General features: G+C 38.7%; 1 protein-coding gene across 6 annotated transcripts in view; it reads right to left on the reverse strand.

Moving 5' to 3' along the window:
• Positions 1-23992, reverse strand: part of CCDC171 (coiled-coil domain containing 171) — a 383549-nt gene that overhangs the window by 341729 nt on the left and 17828 nt on the right. For 4 of the 6 annotated variants that reach the window (XM_005581679.5, XM_015437129.4, XM_005581680.5 and 1 more), the window contains exons 3-6: positions 23790-23925; positions 16167-16341; positions 10403-10593; positions 7683-7814 (exon numbers count right to left, since the gene is read on the reverse strand). In XM_005581679.5, coding sequence (XP_005581736.3) covers positions 7683-7814; positions 10403-10593; positions 16167-16341; positions 23790-23925 — 634 coding nt within the window. The remainder of the gene's footprint in view (positions 1-7682; positions 7815-10402; positions 10594-16166; positions 16342-23789; positions 23926-23992) is intronic. The other 2 variants (XM_074017436.1, XM_045373284.3) reach the window with 1 other exon arrangement.

Genomic DNA, 23992 nt, shown 5'->3' on the forward strand with positions numbered 1-23992 from the left:
TTTGATAGGCCAAGGCTGGCGGATCACTTGAGCTCAGGAGTTTGAGAACAGATTGGCCAACATGGCAAAACCCCATCTCTACTAAAAATGCAAAAATCGGCCAGGTGTAGTGGCATGTGCCTGTGGTCTCAGCTACTCAGGAGGCTGAGGTGGGAGGATTGCTTGAGCCCAGGAGGCAGAGGTTGCAGTGAGCCGAGATCGCACCACTGCGCTCCAGCCTGAGTGACAGAGTGAGACCTTGTCTGGGGAAAAAAAAAAAAAGTGAAAAATATAAGTTGGACAAAGAAGCATCCTGTATGATATTCTAATGTACATCCTAAAACAAAAAATAATACAATGTACTGTCACTGTATACAGACAGAAAATTAAACACCAACTTCAGAATAGTAGTTATTCTTTTGGGGCTGAAGTGGTGGCAGGATGGGGAAGTGATTCAGAATTGTCTTCAATGATACAACAATTTACTGTTTGTTTCCAGTTCAAATAGACGTAACAAACACTAACATGATCTAGGTGGTGAGTATTTGTTACATTAATGGTATTGCTGGTTATACTGGGCATTGATTATATATAAATCCCTGGGGGGGGTTGTATGTTCAAATATTTGCTTTAAGTTTATGGTTTTATCAATATAAATTCTGAGATGCACTGTAACACACAAGAAAATCCCCAAAACATCTACAAAAATACCTCATGCAATTTACAGAAAAACTTGCCTCCATCCCAAATAAATGTAACTTTAAAATTTCTGTTACAGAACATATTTTCTAATCAAACCAAAAGCTACCTGCATCCTTATTTATGTGTGTGAAATAAAATCATATTAAGGACATTGGAAATTGAGGAAGTTTCTTCTTTTTTCCACTAGAGGGGGTTGTTGAACTTAAAATATTTTAAAATGAGGCTTGCTTTTAAACTGACATTTAACATCAAAGGAAACTACATTTGGCTGTTAGAAAATAAACTTGCTTTCTTTCCATATCTTCCAGAAACACAGCCCAAAAAGTATAATTCTTTATATATACTTATATAAACAACATTTCTCAGAATCCAAAATACGGTTCCGTTCCAATTCTGAAGAATTACACTAGTTAGAAAAATATCAGAGCTAAATATACTCCTCTTTTGTAGCTTATAAAATACATCAATATAGCTAACCACAACCTTAATCTATTACAAGATTATCTCCTGAAAGACCCAGAACAAGTTCCTCTTTTCTATGTCCCCAAGGCCAGCAAAGTTATACAAATAAAAAGTGTTTGTTGCTGTAGAGTATAAACTGGTGCTTTGTATAATATGTATCATAATTGTGAATCCATAAGCTTGTAGATGCAACAATTATATTTCTAGGCATTTACACAGAAGAATCATTTGTATGACTGCTCAAAGATATGGACAAGAATCTTAGTGAATCATTAATTGGAGCTAAACATTTTTAAAGAAGTAAAATGTACATCAATAAGAGACTGCTGAAATACAATATTCCCTCTTATCTGCAGTTTCATCTTCCCTTTCAGTTTCCCTGAGTCAACCTAGGTCCAAAAATAAGTGAATACAGTACAATAAGATATTTTGAGTGGGAGAAAGACACATTCACATTACTTTCATTATAGTATCTTGTTATGATTGTTCTATTATTACATTGTTAATCTCTTACTGTGCCTAATTTATAAATTAAAGTTTATCATAGGTATGTGTGTGTATAGAAAAAAACACAGCGTATCTGCAGTTTCAGGCATCCACTGGTATCATGTAACATATGCCCCACAGGTAAGGGAGAGGCTACAGTATGTTAGGAAAATCCACATGACAGAATGCCACGCAAATACTAAAAGAATAAGGTATGAACATCAAAAGATGGATGCAAAGTATTATTGAGGTATATCATTTTATTTATGTAAAAACATAATGCTTCTATATGCTGACATGAGGAGTGAAATCAGAGGTGAAAGGGGCAAGACCCTTACTTTCTTGCTTTTAAATTTCCCTAAATTAGGGGATTTATTTATTTATTTGTTTTTTGACAAGAGTCTCACTCTGTCACCCAGGCCGGAGTGCAGTGGTGTGACCTCAGCTCACTGCAACCTCCACCTCCTGGGTTCAAGCAATTCTCCTGCCTCAGCCTTCTGAGTAGCTGGGATTACAGGTGCGTGCCACCACGAGCAGCTAATTTTTTGGTTTTTGGTTTTTGGTTTTTCAGTAGAGATGGGTTTTCACCGTGTTAGCCAGGATGGTCTCAATCTCCTGACCTCATGATCTGCCTGCCTGAGCCTCCCAAAGCGCTGGGATTACAGGCATGAGCCACTGCGCCCAGACAAATTAGGGGCATTTTTATAACGAAGTTATCAGTGGCAGAGTCCTTTTCTATGCCATTTGTTAATAGGATAGCAGTACATAGTTTTCCAGAAGAAAAGAAATGCTCCTTGCTGCCCTTGATTATTTAAGGTAAACTTTCTTAAGGTGTTTCCCTGTCACACATGTTAACATATGTTAATGTGTTACATAAATAAAATTATAAGCCAGGTGTGGTGGCTCACTCCTATAATCTCAATACTTTGGGAGACTGAGGCAGAAGGATCACTTGAGCCCAGGAATTCAAGACCAGCCTGGACAACACAGGAAGACCCCCATCTCTACAAAAATTTTAAAATAAGCCAGGCTTCGTGGCACATGCTTGTGGTCTCAGATACACAGGAGGCTGAGGTAGGGAAAGGCTGCAGTGAGCTGTGATAGTCCCGCTGCACTCCAACCTGGGCAACAGAGCGAGACCTTGTCTCAAAAATAGAAAGTAATAAAACAAAATAAAATTATATTCCTAATATTTTGCATCCATCTGTTGATGTTCATATCTTATTTCTGTGTATTTGCATAGTATTCTGTTATGTGGATATTCCTAAAAACACTTTCGTTTCACGTAACTTCCTCCAAGTTGTCACTACATCACAATCATACTTACTAGGTCAGCTTTTGATATGTTGCACCCCAATCCCTAGATTGTCTTAAGGCCTCTCAGACCATGCCTACTAAGACTGATCTGATAACTTTCTTCACTGCCTCCCTGCTCTTTCTCCTCTTTCTTTAGTTCATGGAATTATTTTCAAGCTACACTTCCCATACCATCACAAACTCCCCCATACTTCAATCACTAGATACATACACCAAACTTAGTCAATGAATAAGGAAAGGATAACTGTATTCCCCGGTTGAGGTATAGAATTTTGGATATGAAATAAATATGAAAACATATATATTCATCTTCTAAATGTTTTCAATCCCACTGATAAAGTATACAGTGAAATTAAAGGGAAAAATGAAAAAGGAGGAACATGATAGTTTAGAAACAAAGCTTTACCATTGCCTGTCCCACAACAGAAAAGCTTGTGGCAGGACAAAGATTCCATGATGAAATCGCCATAAGCAATTGCAACAGACGCAAAAATTGACAAATGGGATCTAATTAAAAACTCAAGGGCTTCTGCACAGCAAAATAAACTATTATCAGAGCAAACAGGCCACCTACAAAATGGGAGAAAATTTTTGCAATCTATCCGTCTGACAAAGGTCTAACACCCAGAATCTACAAGGAAATTAAATGAATGTACAAGAAAAAAACAAACCACCCCATCAAAAAGTGGGTAAAGGACATGAACAGACACTTCTCAAAAAAAAGATATTCATGCAGCCAACAAACATGAAAAAAAGCTCAACATCACTGATCATCAGAGAAATGCAAGTCAAAAATCACAATAAGATACCATCTCAGGCCAGTCAGAATGGCAATTATTAAAAAGCCAAGAAACAACAGATGCTGGCGAGGTTGCAGTGAAAGAGGAATGCTTTTACAGTGTTGGTGGGAATGTAAATTAATTCAACCATTGTGGAAGACCGTGTGGCAATTCCTCAAAGACCTAGAACCAGAAATACCATTTGACCCAGCAATCACGTTACTAGGTATATACCCAAAGGAATATAAATCATTCTACTGTAAAGACACATGCACATGTATGTTTACTGAAGCACTATTCACAATAGCAAAGAGATAGAATCAACCCAAACGCCCATCGATGATAGGCTGGATAAAGAAAATGTGCTGTATATACACCATAGAATACTATGCAGCCATAAATGAATGAAATCATGTCTTTTGCAGAGACGGATAGAGCTGGAAGCCATTATCCTCAGCAAACTAAGGCAGGCACAGAAAACCAAACACCCCATGTTCTCACTTGTAAGTGGGAACTGAACAAGGAGAACACATGGACACAGGGAGGGGAACAACACACACTGGGGTCTGTCAGGGGTAGAGTGAGGGGAAGGAGAGGATTAGGAAAAAAGCTATGCATGCTGAGCTTAATACATAAGTGATGGGTTGACAGGTGCAACAAACTACCATGGCACATGTGTACCTATGTAACTAACCTGCACATCCTGCACATGTACCCCTAAACTTAAAATAAATCCCAGCACTTTGGGAGGCCGAGGCAGGTGGATCACAAGGTCAGGAGATCGAGACCATCCTGGCTAACACAGTGAAACCCCGTCTCTAATAAAAATACAAAAAAAATTAGCCGGGCGTGGTGGCGGGCGCCTGTAGTCCCAGCTACTCGGGAGGCTGAGGCAGGAGAATGGCGTGAACCCAGGAGGTGGAGATTGCAGTGAGCCCAGATCATGCCACTGCACTCCAGTCTGGGCGACAGAGCAAGACCCCGTCTCAAAAAATAAATAAAATAAAAATAAATAAATAATTTAAAAATTAAATAAGGCTGGGCAGGATAGCTAACGCCTGTAATCCCAGCACTTTGGGAGGCCAAGGCGGGCGGATCACCTGAGGTCAGGAGTTTGAAACCAGCCTTGCCAACATGGCAAAGCCCCTCTCTACTAAAAATACAAAAATTAGCTGGGCGTGGTGGTACATGCCTATAATCCCCGCTACTCAGGAGACTGAGGCAGGAGAATCGCTTGAACCCAGGAGGCAGAGAGTGCAGTGAGCTGAGATCACATCACTGCACTCCAGCCTGGACAACAGAGAGAGAGACTCCGTCTCAAAAAAAAAAAAAAAAGAAATGAGAAACACTATCTTAAAATGACGTAACTTTTTAGATAACACCAATAAGAATTCACTCACGTTAATATTCCAGAGAAGGACACCTCTATTTAGTGCTCCAATCCCCAAGAAAGAAAAAGAACATGGCATAAAATTGAGGTTTTCTTTTTATAGTGGGTCTGAATTCTAAAGCCCAGATAAGAGAAATATTATAACAAGTTTTGTCTATTAAAGATGAGGTTTCACTGAGAAGGTTTAAAAAAAAGGACTTATTTAAAAAACTGAATTCTCTTAGAGAGCTACACAAAGAGAACACTATAAGATACTAACACCTAATTATAGTATGTAAAGCTGAACCCATCAACAGCCAAAAGAGAAGAAACGTTCACTCTATCCCTCAGGTTGTTTTTAAAAAACGTTTTTTTTAACACAAAGTTACACTAGTTTCTTAAGATTGATTTATGGCCGGGCGCGGTGGCTCACGCCTGTAATCCCAGCACTTTGGGAGGCCGAGGTGGGCGGATCACAAGGTCAGGAGATCGAGACCATCCTGGCTAACAGAGTGAAACCCCGTCTCTACTAAAAATACAAAAAAATTAGCCGGGTGTGGTAGCAGGCGCTTGTAGTCCCAGCTACTTGGGAGGCTGAGGCAGGAGAACGGCATGAACCCAGGAGGTGGAGCTGGCAGTGAGTCGAGACTGCGCCACTGCACTCCAGCCTGGGTGACAAAGGAAGACCCCATCCCAAAAAAAAAAAAAAACATTGATTTATAAAAGGAAAAGCTATTTTCTTTCATTAACAAAAAAAGACAAGAAATTGAGAAACAGAGTTCTAAACATTCTAGTTACAAAATACAATAAAATTTACCTTACAAAAGCTGCAAAGGAAGATACTATTCGTAGTAACCAGGGAGCATATTCCTGCATTTTTCTGTACACATCATAACGAAAGACAAATGCCTAATTTTAAATTCTTTTAGTACTTCATATATAAACTTTGGCATAACCACTATGTTTCATTTAGGATTTACAGGACTGATCAAGAAACTAGACCAAAATCACATCATCCACATATTTATACACAGGCCTTTGAATTACATTTTATAAATTCAGACCTCTGGCTGAGTGTTTAGAAATAAAAGGGCTATTTTAATTTACTTTATTTTGCTTGTTTATTCCAAGTAGCTTTAAGACACTTATCAACAGCTTAAATATCATGTGCTCTGCAAAGTCTTCCTCAGTCTCCTAGATAGCTAATCAACTTCTCTTTTGTGGTACTGCAGCATTTTATTTAAAATTTTATCACACAATATTTACTCTTTTTACATGTCCCTGCATTGAAATATCTTCCAGGACAGAAACCAGGTCTTAATCAGTTTTATAGCCTCAGAAGCCAGAGCAGTAACTCAGTAAGTACTTAAAGAATGAATGAACGAGCAAATGAACTAATGAACTAATTAACTATACACAAACTACAAACAGAATACAAGAGGTCTAAAGCGTGGTTGTACTGTCCTTCCAGATTCTACAGAAGAGGTGACTGGGAAGAAAAGCACTGCACAAAGACCAAAGGTTTGGAAAAACTGTGGTTTCATTGGTATTTTCAATACTAACATATACAACAAATTCAGTATTTCCACTGTTCACTACCAGCTTTTACTCTTAAAAAAATTAAGTGGCTTCTATTCTCTGCATATTTTTGGTCAACTTGTGTGTTGCAAAGTTGTTTGTGACACACAGTTACTCCAAAACGTATTGTATGTGGGTATTTTTCATTCTTGTGAAAAATGCATATCTTTGACATCTATATAAAGGTTATTTCAATTTGTCATTTTGTGTAGAAAAATTACATAAAACACACTGTGTTATCACAAAATAATTAGAAGAAGTGATGAAAATGTCTTTGAAATTTTAAGTTAGTTGATTCATGGATTTTTTTCTTAAAGAGGATTAACTTCACAAATTTCCTTTAAAACACACGATAACACACTAGTTTGAGTTTCTCCTACCTCTCCTTCAAAATAAATACATATAATCTCCTGAAAAAATGCAAAGTACACTGGAGTGAGAATCCAGAGAGCTGTAGTCTTTTCCCACATTAATCATTCAGCCTATAACCTGAGTCAGTAACTTCCAAATCTCCATCTGCTCATGTATAAAGGGGATTAGATGTAATCAGTAATTTTCAAATTGGACTACAGAAGCCTCAGGGATTCTGCGTGTTTCAGGGATGGAGGAATACAGGATAATTAAGAATTTGTACTTCTTAAAAAGAGTTCAAAAATTACTACATTATATGATTTGTAAGGATTCTTTAACATCCAGAACGCTATTACTCTATTTCTTTATCCTATTCAAAACAGCTATTATTCTCACATTTTAAACTGGAAAAATAAAATACCAAATATATATACATCCTTCTTAAAAATCACATAATGTATGCAATGGAAATCACTGTGATATCTGTTGGTAATAGTTGCCCTATTGTCATGTAACAGCAAATGAAACATGGCCTTCCAGAATCAAAACTAGAAATTATTTTCCCTTTGAGCAAGTCAATTATCCCACTAATGTAATTTTGAATATCATCAGCATTAAAAATATATATTTAAGGAACTGAATTATTATTTTTAAAATACCTGTACTATAAATTGTAATTCTCTTCTTTCTGCTTCCCATTGTTCTTCTTGTAATCTAAACTCCTCCAACGCTGTCTCCCTGATATGAGACTCCATCTCATTCTTCTCCTGTTGATGTTTTTCCAATGCTTCCTTTATATAAATAAAATTTTGCTTTACTATTAGATCAATAAAAGTTATCTTTCTTCCTTCATCCCCAGTTTAAATGTACAAAGAGGCTCCCCTTACCTATAGATGTTAAAACTCAATTCATGTTAAAATCGTTAATAAGGCCGGGCGCGGTGGCTCAAACCTGTAATCCCAGTATTTTGGGAGGCCGAGACGGGCGGATCACGAGGTCAGGAGATCGAGACCATCCTGGCTAACATGGTGAAACCCCGTCTCTACTAAAAAAATACAAAAAAAACTAGCCGGGCGAGGTGGCGGGCGCCTGTAGTCCCAGCTACTCGGGAGGCTGAGGCAGGAGAATGGCGTAAACCCAGGAGGCGGAGGCTGCAGTGAGCTGAGATCCGGCCACTGCACTCCAGCCTGAGCGACAGAGCAAGACTCCGTCTCAAAAAAAAAAAAAAAAATCATTAATAAAACTATAATTTGATCATCAGAATGTAGATCTGAGTAAGAAGCTATGGTTATTTAAACAACAGGTTATACCTTGTTTATATAGGCATATATTTACCTATTACCTATATATAAGTACATATAAGCAACAGGCTGTATATACCTGTTTATATAGGCATATATTTTTCTGAAAAATGTAACTTCAGAGGTTTGAACAAAATATCAATATATGATATCATGATATCATATGATAGATATAAACAAAGTAAATTCCATTTAATATGGAAATAGCTACCTGTGATCAAAATGTCTGGATGATCCCTGATAATTTATATATAAATTTGACACAGAACAATGTATTTCCAAAAGGGAAAAAGGGGCGAAGAAAAGAATTTTGTCCAACAAATTAGGATAAGGAAACTCTAGAATGTTAAAAATGTGAAAAGCAAAAAACAAAAAATTTAAGTACAGGCTGTAATTTCTAGTTCTATAGATAAACAATTCTTGAAAAAAAACATTTCCTTTTGGGTTTTCCAAGGTGTACTACATTTGCAAGATCTAATTTGGTTCAATATCCTAAAAACACAAAATGCAATTTGCTGAGAAGCCCAATTTTCTAACTACAGGGTTTAAAATCGAGTTCCCATTAACAGAAAAAAAAGTCTATGGTTTACAAGCATGAGAAAGAAAGTCTCTCATGTCCATATAATGGGAGCAGGGATCTGTCTAACAAATATTACCCTCCTGACTTATAGAAAGCTTTCAAAAAGAGCCTTGAGGCGTTTTTCCCCCCAAGGGCTAAATAGTGACTCAAATTCAACTCCAAACTGTCCCACGGGTCTCTGTGCAGATTAGTTTAAAGCCAATAGCCTAAAATCAAAGCACAGTTCTCCTAAGTAGCTAACTGAGATCAGATCAAAATCTTCTACCTTGAGGTGCAAGCTGATTGGCTGAAGAAATGCTACCACCATCACCCTCCTCTCCACATAACTCCAAAACATGGTATGTGGGGAAGGTTATACAGGCCCATCCAAGGACTTGTAATATCAACTACCACCAAAACCTCCCCCATTCACACACTAATGGAGCCCTTCTGCATGCCAGCCAGTGTTCCAGGGTCTAGCAATACAGTAGTAAACAAAAGAGACAAACTATGACCACTGATGTGGAAGAAATCAAAAGTAAATTTGCTGACAATGACAACATCTGGGAATGACTGTGCAAAAACTTTTACAGTTTGTAAATGCTTTTGTATAATTAACTTTTAGTAAAGACACATTTCCAGAATTCAAAAAAGCCATTTACACCAATGGTAAAGGTAGAACATTTTTATCACAGTTTTTTTTTTCTTTGTTTTGTTTTGTTTTGTTTGTTTTTTGGGGGGAGACAGGGTCTCACTATATTGTTCAGGCTGGAGTACAGTGGCTATTCATAGGCCCAATCATGGTACACTGTGGCCTCAAATTCCTGGCCTCAAGTGCTCTTCCCACCTCCAACCTCCCTACTAGCTGGAACTACAGGCATGTACCACCATACCTGGGTTTGTCATGTAATTTTTTTTTTTTCATTTAAACTGTTACTTCAAAAAAAATGGCAAATATAGACAACTCAAAATCTACCTTTTAAGTCACTGGCAACTTCAACCTTATACCACTTTTACTTTAGGGAGTAAAAAGGGAACAAAAAAATGAGGGAATAAATAGCTCACAATTTTAGTAAAAGTTAAATATGTTACATATCATGTCTATACAGAACATGCTATATATAGATAATGAAGCTCATATAAACATACAAATATTTTTCTATATTTATTGTATATTCAGACCAAAATCCAGTGCCCATGTTTCTAAAATTTCAAATTTTCATGTCGCTACACAAAACGCTGTAGATTCTTACCTTCTTACAATACGCCCATATAAGTGCTTTGTTGGCTTTTAACGTTTGATTAGTGACCACAAACCATTTTTCACCCCAAAAAGTATACCTATTAATATACTAAGAAAGCGATCAGCAAAAATGCCCCTAAAAAAGAAAAAATGGGAGGGAGGAAGGAAGGAGGAAGGAAAAAGGAAGGAAGGAAATCCAGTATAACTTCAAATAATGTACAACACATCTCGGTGAATATTACATATAGGAAAATTCCTTTATAAAAACTATTTCACCTGTAGAGTTTTCTCTAGTCTGCTTTTTTCTTTCGTAAGTAAATCATATTCTCGATTGCAATTTTGGATCATATTGTCTCTTTCCTCCAAATCATGTTCAAACCTTCTGCATTCTTCTTTCCATTTTTGCTGAGAAGTCTGAAATGCTTCCTCAATTTCATTTGTCTTTGCTTGAAGTTCTGAATTTTGTGCTATTAAGAATAGAATAACAGGTACATTTACAACCATGAATTAAATAAGAAGGAGCTCCAAAACCTAGGCATTGGAGTTGACATCATTTACAGCACGATCTTAGGATAAAACAATTAACCTTTCCATTACAGTAAACTCTTGAAAACCTTTCCAGTCCAGTAAACTCTTGAAAAGTTCACAGTCTCTAAACCAATCTATTCTACAATTTTTCAATCTCTTGTTCCCCTTCAGACAATGATGATTTTGCTATGAAACAGTGTGACATATTTCTGATGGCATATCCAAGTTTAGGTGCACTTCTAGCACCGGCTGCAACTCTATTGATTTTTGTCCTATTCAAGAAAACAAACCAGCTGAGTGTGGTGGGGCACACCTGTAATCCCAGCTACTCTGAAGGCTGAGGTGGGAGGATCACTTGAGCCTAGGAGTTGGTAGACCTCCTCTCAGATTTTTTTTAAAAAAAGAAAAGAAAAGAAAAAGGAGAAGAAGAAGAAAGAAAAATCAATTTTTAAGACTGCAATATATAGGGCAAGTTTTTAAAAACAGTAGATTACAAATTTTGATATTTGACTATTGACAACAAATTAGTTGTGGCACATCTTACACAAGTGTCACAAAGCTGAGGCTGGAAACCACTGACCCAGCCCTTAGAACTGTAGCTATTTACTTTGCCAGATTTAGGTGCAACTCACCTCTTACCCTATTACCTCAACAGTAACCAACACCTATCAACACACTACCACTGCTGCTCTGTTTCAGCACCTAGAACAGAAGGAAATGCTTCCAGGTCTGGCTCTATCACCTGCCACCTGATTAAACCTCTGTGATTCTCTGAGTCTCACTAGGAATAAGAATGTCCCTAGTTAAGTTTTTGTGAAGATAAAATGAGGAAATGTTTATAAAAACGTGTTAAAAAACGTAGCCACAGCTACATTAGCAGCAGTATTTCTAAATTATATTTACTTGCATTATGAATGAATCATATATTCAAAACATTCAAAATACAAAGGTATAAAAGGTGCAAAAGGAAATCCATTAAAAGTCCCCCTCCCATTCAGCTGCCATCTCCAGAAGACATTCTTCCATGGTCTCTCATCCAGCATTGCAGGAAAGTAGTTTGAGGCCATTTTGACTTCTGATCCTTTGCATTTGACCTCTTTTTCTTTTCTCTTGAAAGCTTTAGAATCTTCTCTTTGTCTTTATTTTTCTGAAATTTCGTAATGCTATGCCTTCAGTAGGTCTACTTCTTTCCATACGGTAAATATTCGATAGGCTCTTTCAATCTGGCAATTCATATCCTTTAGTTCTGAGATGTTATCTTGAGTAATTTCATTGATGATTTATCATACATTTTTGTTTTCTCTCTTACCTCTCTCACTATCCCCTATTATTCAAATTGGTTCTCAAATTTTTTCATCTCTTCTCTCCTATTTTTCTACCTCTGTCTTTTTAATTTCTGGGAGGTTTCTTCCATCTTCATCTTCCATTGCTTCTAGGGACATTTTTCATTTCTGCCTTCACATTTTTAATTTGTTAATTTTTTTCAAGCCAAACTGTATCCAACTTTATTAATTATATTTTTCACAAACAATAATGGTATTGCAGGCAGGTATTTCAGTTAACAGTATACAACTTTTAAACTCCCTCCCCTTCAAAGGACTACCAAAATCAGAAAGCCACTATAAACCCAATGAAGTCCTCATTTGATGTTCTGAACAGGGCAAGTTTAGAGTGGGGGTTGACATTTCACATTAACATGTTGTTTAACAACTTTTCACCAGCCGACTCTGACTTTTAGGAAGTGAAATGAAAATGGCAGAATTTATCTAAAGATCTACAATCTAAAAACAGAAGCACTGCTATTTCGAGGCATGCCATCTCAGTGGTGTCACCGGAAAGTCCAGATTGCCTGATACACTGACAACCAATTACCGGGAGTCAATCCCAAGAGATGTCTGGGCTTAAGGGAGTTAAGTCTATGCTGAAGGTGGAAGGGAGAAGAGGACATAAAAACAAATTTGTTTTTCCACACTACAAGGTGTTTGTGCCAAGGTGGCTATGTGTGTCAACATCAGGGAATCTCTCCTCCTGGGAGCCAAGAGGAAGTCTCTCAAAACTAGAAGGGAAAGGTGTTTTCCCCACATCAATCCACTTCGGAGACATTCTATTAGTAACACAAGTCCCTTCCTCAAAAAACGACGTGTTCTGTGGGGCAACAACATAGCTTTAAATTAAAAAATACAACAAAGCCTGCATTTTCATAAAACTTGGTTGAAAAATATTTCAAACTGTATAGTCACCAAAAGTACAGTTATCAAAAATGCACACATTTCACTTGGTGTCTCCAGCACCCTGAGCTTTCTGTGCCTGGTCTGTTTTGGCATCTCCATTTCCTGCAGGATTCTTCCCCTCCTTGTAAGTGTCAGCTTTTCCCTTTGGGTACCTTTTCTCCCTTCTTTGCAGGGGAAAAGAAGACTTTTTAGGCTTGGGCTCTGGCTTTGAAGGAGCAGGTTTAGCAGACAACCTTGCAGATCTTCTCTGTAGCTTGGCTTTATCTCCCGTAGCATCCTCTTCAGACTTTCTCTTGGGCATGGTGGCGATGCCGGTAAGACGTAGCACCAGATGCAGAGATATAACGGCGTGTGGGCTTTGGTCAGTCCGAGAGTCCTTCTTGCCTCTTCTTCACACTGCTTCCATATTTTTAATTTCTTTTCTTTGTTTTTGTTTTTGTTTTGTTTTTTTGAGACAGAGTCTTACTCTGTCACCCAGGCTGGAGTAGAGTGGCACAATCTCAGCTCACTGCAACCTCTGCCACCCAGATTCAAGCAATTCTCCCGCCTCAGTCTCCCAAGTAGCTGGGATTACAGGCACTTGCCATCGTGCCCAGCTAATTTTTGTATTTTTAGTAGAGATAGGGTTTCACCATGTCGGTCAGGCTGGTCTTGAACTCCTGACCTTGTGATCCACCCGCCTCAGCCTCCCAACTGCTGGGATTACAGGCGTGAGCCACCGCGCCTGGCCTCATATTTTTAATTTCTAAGAGCTTTCATTTTTTAATAACATCTGGTTCTTACTTTATAGATGAAATACCTTCTTTCAGCTCTGAAGAAATTAATGCTACTTGTTTTAAATGTTCTCCCTGCAGAGCCTCTGTTTCTTCTAAGTTGATTTCTTCCCTCCATTTTAGAGGGTTTCCTCATATATCTGATAACTTGGTTGTCTACTCTCATTAAAAGTGAGAAACTAGGCCAGGCACGGTGGTTCACGCCTGTAATCCCAGCACTTTGGGAGGCCGAGGCGGGTGGATCACTTGGGGTCAGGAGTTCAAGACCAGCCTGGCCAACATGGTGAAACCCCATCTCTACTAAAATACAAAAATTAGCTGGGCGTGGTGGTGTATGCCTGTAATCCCAGCTACTCGAGAGGCTTAGGCAGAATTCATTGAACTCGGGAGGCAGAGGTTGCAGTGAGCCAAGATCACGCCACTGTACTCCAGTCTGTGAGTGAGACTCCCTCTCAAAAAAAAAAAGTGAGAAACTATAAATGTAGTACAGTTTATACATTAATATACCCACCACCTAGAATCTGAGCTTCAAGGTAGAAGTTAACAACTTTCGTCTTCACTGGAGAAGGATCTGGATGGCTCATTTATTGGGAAACCTCCAACATCAGTATCATTAGGTTTTTCCTCCTGGCTTTGTATTAGTCCGTTTTTTTTTACAAAGACATACCCTACACTAGGCAATTTACAAAAGAAAGGTTTATTGGACTTGCAGTTTCATGTGGCTGGGGAGGCCTCACAATCATGGCAGAAGGCAAGGAGAAGCAAGTCATATCTTATGTGCATGGCAGCAGGCAAAAAGAGAGCTTGTGTAGAGAAACACCCATTTTTAAAACCATCAGATCTCGTGAGACCCACATCACAAGAACAGCATGGGAAAGACCCGCCCCGATGATTAATCATCTCCCACTGGGTCCCTCCCATAACACGTGGGAATTATAAGAGCTACAAGATGAGACTTGGGAGGGGACACACAGCCAAACTATATCAGCTTGGTCAGGTGATACACAGAAGAGTCCTCCAACATCTGGCATAGAGTGTAGAAATGCAAGTGTTAGCTTTTGGGGAAGTCAATATACAAAGGAAGTTGGGGGCTGAGCATGGTGGCTCATACGTGTAATCCCAGCACTTTGGGAGGCCAAGGTGGGAGGATTGCTTGTGGCCAAGGGTTTGACACCAGCCTGGTCAACATGGCAAGACCCAGTCTCTACCAAAAAAAAAATTTTTAATTAGTCAAGTGTGGTGGCATACACCTATAGTCCTAGCTACTCAGGAGGCTGAGGTGGGAGGATGGCTTAAGCCCAGGAGTTCAAGGCTGCACTGAGCTATGATCACACCACTGCCCTCCAGCCTGGGCAACAAAGTGAGACTCTATCTCTAAAAAATAATAAAAATTAATTAACTAAAGGGAAGCTGGAAGGAATGGCTCCTCAATATTCAGCATTCAGAATCTTCCTGGTTTTGCCAGTCAAAAGACTCTCTATTTTACCATCTCCAGGGATTAAACCTCTTGATTTCCACTAGTAATTCTTAAGTAATCTCAGAATACCATGCTCTTGGAAGGAAATCTAAGAACCCATCTGCGTCTCAAACGGCTTTCATCTAAACCTCCTTATTTTACTCACTACTGCTACTCCCATACATAATTCCAATGGTATCTGGTGCTTTCAGTTTATAAGCCTTTTGACTAAGAATTTCTCTTTCAGCTTTCCCCACTCTGGACTTAGGATTTTAATGTCTCTCTGACTCAGCTAGGATTTTAATGTCTCTCTGACTCAGCTATTCCTTATCCATTCGCTTTCCAGCTTCCAAAATTTTCTCCCTTGTCACACCCCCTATTCTCTCCATTGCTACGGGATTATCTCATAACTGCATTAGGTTTTTTATACTACCCTCAACACTTCATTACAAAAATTTTAAAAACAGAGAAAGTTGAAAGTATTGTGCAGTGAACATCCATATATCCACAACCTGGACTCTAGGATTGTTAACATTTTGCCTTATTTGCTTTATCAGATATTCATTCATCCATCAATGTTTGCATTCATTTATCCACCCATCAGTCCATCATATATTTTATGCACTTCAAAGCAAGTTGTAAACACCAGTACATTTCACTCCTAAATAGTTCAGCATGTATACCATTAATTAGAATTTAGTATAGTTTAGTATAGAGCCTGGAATACATGTTTAAGACAAACAAACAAAAACCCCTTTATGATTCTGTTGATTATTCATGGAAGAAGTGCTTCTAAAAAGTGACTAACAGAATTTTGAACTCCTTTTTCCATATATGCACAGCATAAAAATATTAATGTAAAGTAGATAAATGTTCACAAAATTGCCAGAAGACTTTTTATACGTACCCAGCTAAGTCTGTACATCAAAAGTCAGTCAATGAATCAAAACCTTACCTCTGACCCTATATGGGATATACACACAACAGTGAGGAGTAATATACAACAATCAGGTTACAACCCTAAACATGGGAAGAAATAGAAACAGTCTTACCACAGAGCTTTTCTTGGATCCTATGTGCCTCGGCTAATCTTTCTTCAGCAGCCCGTCTTCCAAGACCAGCTTCCTTTCTAGCAACAGCTAGGTCATATTCCAGACTTTGTCGCAATGCTTCTCCCTTTTCAACCTCGGACCGTAGCTTGGCAATCTGGCTCTCATAGCTTGCCAGCTAAAAACAAATTCCTGACATCAACATGTGTCCAAAGATTATGAGAGCATACACTCAAACATTTAAGTTTCTTAGAGAAACTTGTTTCCATAATATATACAAGGCAAAAATTCATAAATTTATATGTTCTGAATCACTAGAAAGGAAGCACTGTCTTACAAAATGACACTCATTATGTTTTTTACTTTAGAGAATCCACTAGAGGAAAAAAAACAAAAAAAGTCTTACAAGAACTTTTTATAAAATTAAAGATAAATTACATGTTTTAATCAGAAATAGTCACACCTTGGCCCGGCATGGTGGCTCACTCCTGTAATCCCAGCACTTTGGGAGGCCAAGGCAAGAGGGTCACTTAAGCCCAGAAGTTCAAGACCAGCCAAGGCCACAGGGGGAGACTCTGTCTCTATAAAAATAATAATACAAAAATTAATCAGGCATGGTGGTGTGTGCCTGTAGTCCCAGCTACTCGGGAGGCTGAGATGGAAGGATTGCTTGAGCCTGGGAGGCAGAGGTTGCAGTGAACAGAGACCACGCCACTGCACTCCATCCTGAAGGACAGAGCAAGACTGTTTCAAAAAAAAAAGAAAAGAAAATATTCATACCTAAAAAAACAAATGCATGATACATACTAAGCACTTAAAAATTCATTCTTTCCTTTCCTCCTTCTATTCCCTAAATGAAACCAATAAATAAATTGCATCAAAGTAGTTTAATATTGTCTGTATTATTTCTCTTGATTATAGTATCACTGATCATAAAGTAATAAAAGTGCCAATTTTGCAGGGATTTAAATGAACGAATATCGAATCTGTGATCCTTCTGAAGTAGCATGACAGGTCAGAGACAACTGGCTTCTCAATAGGCTTGATCAATGAGAGGCACATGTGGAGTGACTGACAGCAGGGGAAGTGAAAATGTCAAGATACTTCTGCCTTTCTAGATCTACCTCGAGTAGTTATCCCTCTCTTGTCTGTGGCTGCAAATCCTTATGGACAACCCCTCCCTCCATGGGCCTTGCTTTGTCCAGTTCTAGCTCTAATCAACCTTGGGAATAGAAGCAGTTCTTAATGTTGTTGGGTTGTCTTAATCTCCTCTAGTTGTCTTTTCCGCTTTTCTAGTACCTGTGTAACCAATACCCGCTACTAATGTCCCTTTGTTGTAAGACTTAGAATGGTTTCTGTTTTCCTAACTGAATACCCAGTAATATTGCTCTTGGTATCAGAAATTGTCTCAAGATGGGTTTATAATATTGAGTGTCTAACATATTTAAGCGTGAACAGTGAAAGCCTCTTTGCAGGTAGAAATGGGACTCTAGTGATCTAGAGCATACAGTGGGATCACAGTTCTTTAAATTACGGTGTGCAGTTGTTTAGGATGAAGTGCCAGTTGAAAACAAGCCTTTGGAAAATGAAGTAATGAATGCACTTAACTATGATGCCAGTATTGATTTACTATAAGACCCGAGGGGTAGAAAGGCTAAATTTCACTATACTAGAGAATTTACAAAAACAAAATGATAATCTCAGAGCTTTAGAATCTCAGTTCAAGACAGTCAGAAAACCAGAGTTTTTATGGTGACTTTAAAATAATTGCTTATTTAGTATAGCCCCAGGGCAGATAAGGTTATGAACAAACCTGAAAATCTAATTATGGGAAATGCAAAATTACAAGTTCAGTGAAGAGTTTCACCAAGTTTCTACTGTTAAGATGGTATCAGCTGGATATTAAGTAGGAAGAACATAGGATGAGGACTTTCAGAATTGAACAAACCTAAAAACTATGAACTCTCAAATCCCCCCTGAACATTCCTTACCAAAAAAAAAAGGAGCCTCTCCTCTCTGACTGAAGTAACCAGCTTTTCCTTGCTGAAAGATTTAGTAACGACCACACCTGAAGCAGCTGCTTTGCAGGAGTATTTGCAAGAGCCACCTACATTGCTCTGTTCACCACAGATTGACTCAGATCTCAGTATGCTACAGAAGGAAAAATGCAGTCTGCTCCAGGAGGAAATAGCTTATATAGCAGAAGAACTGAAAGCTCTTGCTAATCTAGTTTTCACAGGAACTTGGAGAACATGTACAAGATCGATTTCGTAAGTTAACTCTAACAGTTCTGCTTGGATGGCTGACTGAAAATTGAATTCGACATCGGCCTACAATCATTTCATAAGGTCAAAATGCCAGTACTTTCCTGGCATAATACAGACTTAAGAACATGGGAGTGGTTTTGTGCAAACCAAAGCCTCCCCTTTCCTTGACTACATCGTCTTCGAGGGCACAAAGTACATTACTTAAAATTAAAATGCTGGCCAGGTGCGGTAGATCGCTCCTGCAATCCCAGCACTTTGAGAGGCTGATAAGAGAGGGCTGCTTGAGGATAGGAGTTTGAGACCAACCTGAGCAACAGAGCAAGACCCCGTGTCTACAAATAATAATAATAATAATAAATTAGCCAGCCGTGATGGCACACACCTATAGTCCTAGTTACTTGGGAGGCTGTAGCATAAAATCACTTGAGCCCAGGAGTTCCAGGCTGTAAGGAGCTATGATCACATCACTGCATGCAATCCTGGGCAACAAAGCAAGACCCTGTCCCTAAAAGAAAAGATTTAAAACAACAAATATACATACATGTATACATACACATACACACACACACACAATAACTGAAATATGATACACGATATGCAGCTACAATTTTTTTTTTTTTTTTTTTTTTTTTTTTGAGACAGAGTATTGCTCTGTCACCCAAGCTGGAGTGCAGTGGCATGATCTCGGCTCACTGCAACCTCGGCCTCCCAGGTTCAACTGATTCTCCCACCTCAGCCACCCAAGTAGCTGGGAGTATAGGCGTGTACCACCACGCCCAGCTAATTTTTGTAGTTTTAGTAGAGACAGGATTTCGCCATGTTGACCAGGCTGGTCTCGAACTCCTGACTTCAAGTGATTCGCCCACCTCAGCCTCCTCAAGCGCTGGGATTACAGGCGTGAGCTATGGCACCCATCCTGTAGCTGTAATTTCTAAAATTTGGTATGCATCTGTGATTTCTGTTGATGATACTCAAAAGTATTGCTAACACTACTATGACTTGTTAAAAGGAGGACTGGCTGGGTCAAGCCCTTCAAAACTGAAGGAAATGCTTAATATCAGTTAGAGGTTAATAAAAATAAAATTATAAGCTTTCCCCATCTAAGTTCACAGATTCCCTGATTTCTCTTTTTGAGGACTCCAGCTTAAGAATCCCTGCTCTTAAGAGTACTGGCTGGGTCAGACAGTATCTTCAGGCCATAAAGCCTACCGATTAGTCCTAAGTTTCCAGTATTTTTTGGCTAAAAGAAGTTATGTCAGCCGGGTACAGTGGCTCACACCTGTTGTCCCAGCACTTGGGGAAGCCAAGGCAGGTGGATAACTTGAGCCCAGAAGTTTAAGACCAGCCTGGACAACATGGCAAAACCACGCCTCTATAAAATACAAAAAACTAGTCAAGCATGGTGGCACGTGCGTGCCTGTAGTCCCAGCTCCTCAGGAGGTTGAGGTAGGAGATGACTTGAGTCCAGGAGGTTGATGCTGCAGTGAGCCAAGATGACACCACTGCATTCCAACCTGGGTGACAGAACGAGAACCTGTTTCAAAAAAAAACACACAGACACACACACACACACACACACACACACACACACACACACACAAAGAAGTTATGTCACTCTTTACCCTCTCCCTTTCTCATTTATCTGGATTTTCTTGCACTGTCATCACTATCTGGGCCAATGAGATATCTGAATAGCCTCACAGTCTTCTTCTCCTATTTTCCACAACTTTATTGTTATGCTCAAATGATTCTAAAAACCACTGCAACAATGAAAACTTTATAGTATTTTCTTATCCTAATCATTTACCTCAATGCAACTTCATCTCATCTGGATCCTACGAGTCTATAAGCAATTCTTCTCCCCATACCCTCTGTCTACTAATAAATCCTTTCAACAGTAATCTAATATTCAAATACCTATCAAAGAAAACTGTAGTTCAGAAAAATGAAGTAACTTGCCTAAAATTCCCCAACAATAAAACTCCTAGAGGAGTCTTTAAATATATTTTGTGCCGGCCGGGCGCGGTGGCTCAAGCCTGTAATCCCAGCACTTTGGGAGGCCGAGACAGGCGGATCACGAGGTCGGGAGATCAAGACCATCCTGGCTAACACGGTGAAACCCCGTCTCTACTAAAAAAAATAAAAAATAAAAGTAGCCGGGCGAGGTGGCTGGCGCCTGTAGTCCCAGCTACTCGGGAGGCTGAGGCAGGAGAATGGCCTGAACCCGGGAGGCGGAGCTTGCAGTGAGGTGAGATCCGGCCACTGCACTCCAGCCTGGGCAGAGCAAGACTCCGTCTCAAAAAAAAAAAAAAATATATATATATATATATATTTTGTGCCAATCACCATGCATGATTTGTGTTCACATTAGGAATACATGATAAGGCATATATGGCCTTAGTTTTTAGATCATTGCATTCGTCTCTGCCTTGCTTCCTGATGGGTATACTTGAAGACTGTATGGCTAAAAAATTTAACTACATAATACAAGTATGATCATCTACAGAAATAATTGAAGGCCAGGCACAGTGGCTCACTGGCTCATACCTGTAATCCCAGCACTTTGGGAGGTCAAGGCAGGTGGATCACTTGAGGTCAGGAGTTTGAGACCAGCCTGGCCAACACGGTAAAACCCCATCTCCACTAAAAATACAAAAATTTGTCTGGGCACAGTGGCTCACACCTATAATCCCAGTACTTTGGGAGGTCAAGACAGGTGGTTCACAAGGTCGGGAGTTAGAGACCAGCCTGCTCAAGATGGTAAAACCCCGTCTTTACTAAAAATACAAAAATTAGCCAGGCGCAGTGGCAGGCACCTGTAATCCCAGCTACTTGGGAGGCTGAGGCAGAAGAATAGCTTGAATCTGGGAGGCAGAGGTTGCAGTGAGCCAAGATAGCACCATTGTACTCCAGCCTGGACAACAGACTGAGTGAGACTCTGTCTTTAAAAAAAAGGAAAAAGAAAAGAAAAGAAATAATTGAAAATAATAATAATTACTAATATAAATCTGGAGTTGAACCAATTATAATTTCCTGTTTTAAGAAAACTGTCTTCCTTCCCTAAGATAATTTCCTACCTCTTTAATGTGAACATATACTTCAAAACATTTTGATCAAATAAAAGAGAACAGTGTGTTCTGCTGAGAAATCTAATGACAACCATAAACATATTATGAAAGAATATATTTATTTTTATTTTATTTTTTGTAGATACAGGGTCTCACTCTGTTGCCCAGGCTGGTTTCAAACTCCTGGGGGCAAACAATCCTCTTGCCTTGGCCTCCCAAAGTGCTGGGATTACAGGCATGAGCCACCACACCTGGCTGTGAGAGAATTTATTTAATAGAGGAATGATTATTATCACACTAATACTCTCAAGTAACATGTACATTTGGTTTTAAAAAATAAGTTTTAGCGTTTATGAATAATTAGCATACATTTAACACATATCAATTTATATGGATTATTACAATGTAAATAGAAGCAATTACTTCAACTATTAAAATTTTTTTTTTAATTACCTCAGTTGGGCCGGGCACAGTGGCTTACGCCTGTAATCCCAGCACTTTGGGAGGCCAAGGTGAGCAGATCACCTTAGGTTACGAGTTCAAGACCAGCCTGGCCAACATGGTAAAACCCCATCTCTACTAAAAATACAAAAATTAGCTGGGCGTGGTAGCACGTGCCTGTAATCCCAGCTAATGGGGAGGCTGAGACAAGTGATTCTCCAATCACTTGAACCTGGAGGCAGAGGTTGCAGTGAGCCGAGATTGCTCCAGTACATTCCAACCTGGGTGACAGAGTGAGACTTCGTCTCAAAAAAAAGAAAAATTATAATAATAATATTACCTTAATTGCTACTAAAAAATACAAAGAGAATGATTACATATTCATCTCGTTTTTTCAATCAGCAATACCACCGCTCCTTAGATACACTGAAAAAAATCATCTTTTCATACTCTCCTCTGTTGCCCAGGCTAGAGTACAGTGGCACAATCTCAGCTCACAGAAACCTCCAGCTCCAGGGTTCAAGTGATCCTCCTGCCTCAGCCTCCCAAGTAGCTGAGATTACAGGTGGCGCCACCACGCCCAGCTAATTTTTGTATTTTTAGTAGAAATGGGGTTTTACCATGTTGGCCAGGCTGATCTTGAACTCCTGACTTCAAGTGATCCACCCACCTTGGCCTCCCAAAGTGCTGGGATTATAAGCATGAGCCACCGCACCTGGCCCTTTTTATACATTTATTCAGTACACAACCACTGACTGATGGCCTACTATGTGCCAGTAAACATGAGCGATATGAAGACAAAGTGGGATCACTGTTTTCAGCTCTCAGGGGGTTTACAAACTAAAGAAGAGCAGATAAGCATGATATAAACGTTTTAGTTCTAAAATATCTGTAACAGCAACATGTTATGGAAGAACAAAGTAGTAGCTGGTTTAACTTAGAGAGACATGACAAGGTTTCCCAACATGAGAACTGCGTAACTTAGCCAAAAGGGAAGAAAAACATACTGCTTACACTTAACTGTCAATAAATTACAGCTACTATTACAGTACTTGAGTGCTTTCCAAATTTTATTTCACTTAATTATCACAACAATCCTTTGGGACCAGCAGTTCACAATGAGAAACCAATGGTGTACAGGATAAACAAGTAGCCCAAGATGACGCATCTTAAATGGAAAGGCTAGGAACGAATTGAGCTCTGTGTAATTTGATATTCTTCCCACTACACCAGGTGGCCCAAACTGAGTTTTAAGAATAAATAAGATTTAGCAGAGAAAAAAGGAGAAAGAACACAACAGAGAGAAGAGGCATAAAGATATGACTCATGAGTTATCTTAGAAGAGAAGAAAAACTATCTTGGAATATATACATACACACATGAAATATACATATATATACACATACATACTAATAAAAGAAATAATGACTTATAACAAAAAGTAAGCAATTTATGAATTAAACTATGATTTAAAATTCCATACTCAAATTTACTTGAGATTGTTCCATAATTGAGACCTTAAAGGAACCTACATTATGATTTCAAAAATGTCTGATTTACAAATCCTTTAACCATCAAACATGTTCATAAATTAATATTTTTAATCAATTGAACCCATTAATTAAAATAAATCTAAGATAACATAGAAATAAACATAAGTCATTAAAGTTCTACTTTAACACTTATGCAATTACACTACATTTTAAAATCATGTCTTATTTATTACAATTTCCTTTTTAAACACAAGAATGGTATAGTGATAAAGGGTAAACATGGAGTTTTTCATATGAAATAAATCTAAAAAATCAAACTCAACTTTTAACATTATTTCAGAGGAAAATAAATCGTACCTCTGCATTGTGTTTGGTTGTTATTTCTAATTTTTCTTTTTTAGCCCGATGGAGTTTCTTCCTGAGATCAGCAGTAATATCCAACTCTGTTTCAGTTTTAAGTATTTGTTTTACATCTGATGAGGCATTCTTCAACCTACAAAATGAGATTATAGTAAAATGTATATGCTTCTCATAAAGCACATTTCAGAGCATTTCTGATA

Source organism: Macaca fascicularis, chromosome 15, assembly GCF_037993035.2.
Source record: "Macaca fascicularis isolate 582-1 chromosome 15, T2T-MFA8v1.1".
NCBI lineage: Eukaryota > Metazoa > Chordata > Mammalia > Primates > Cercopithecidae > Macaca > Macaca fascicularis.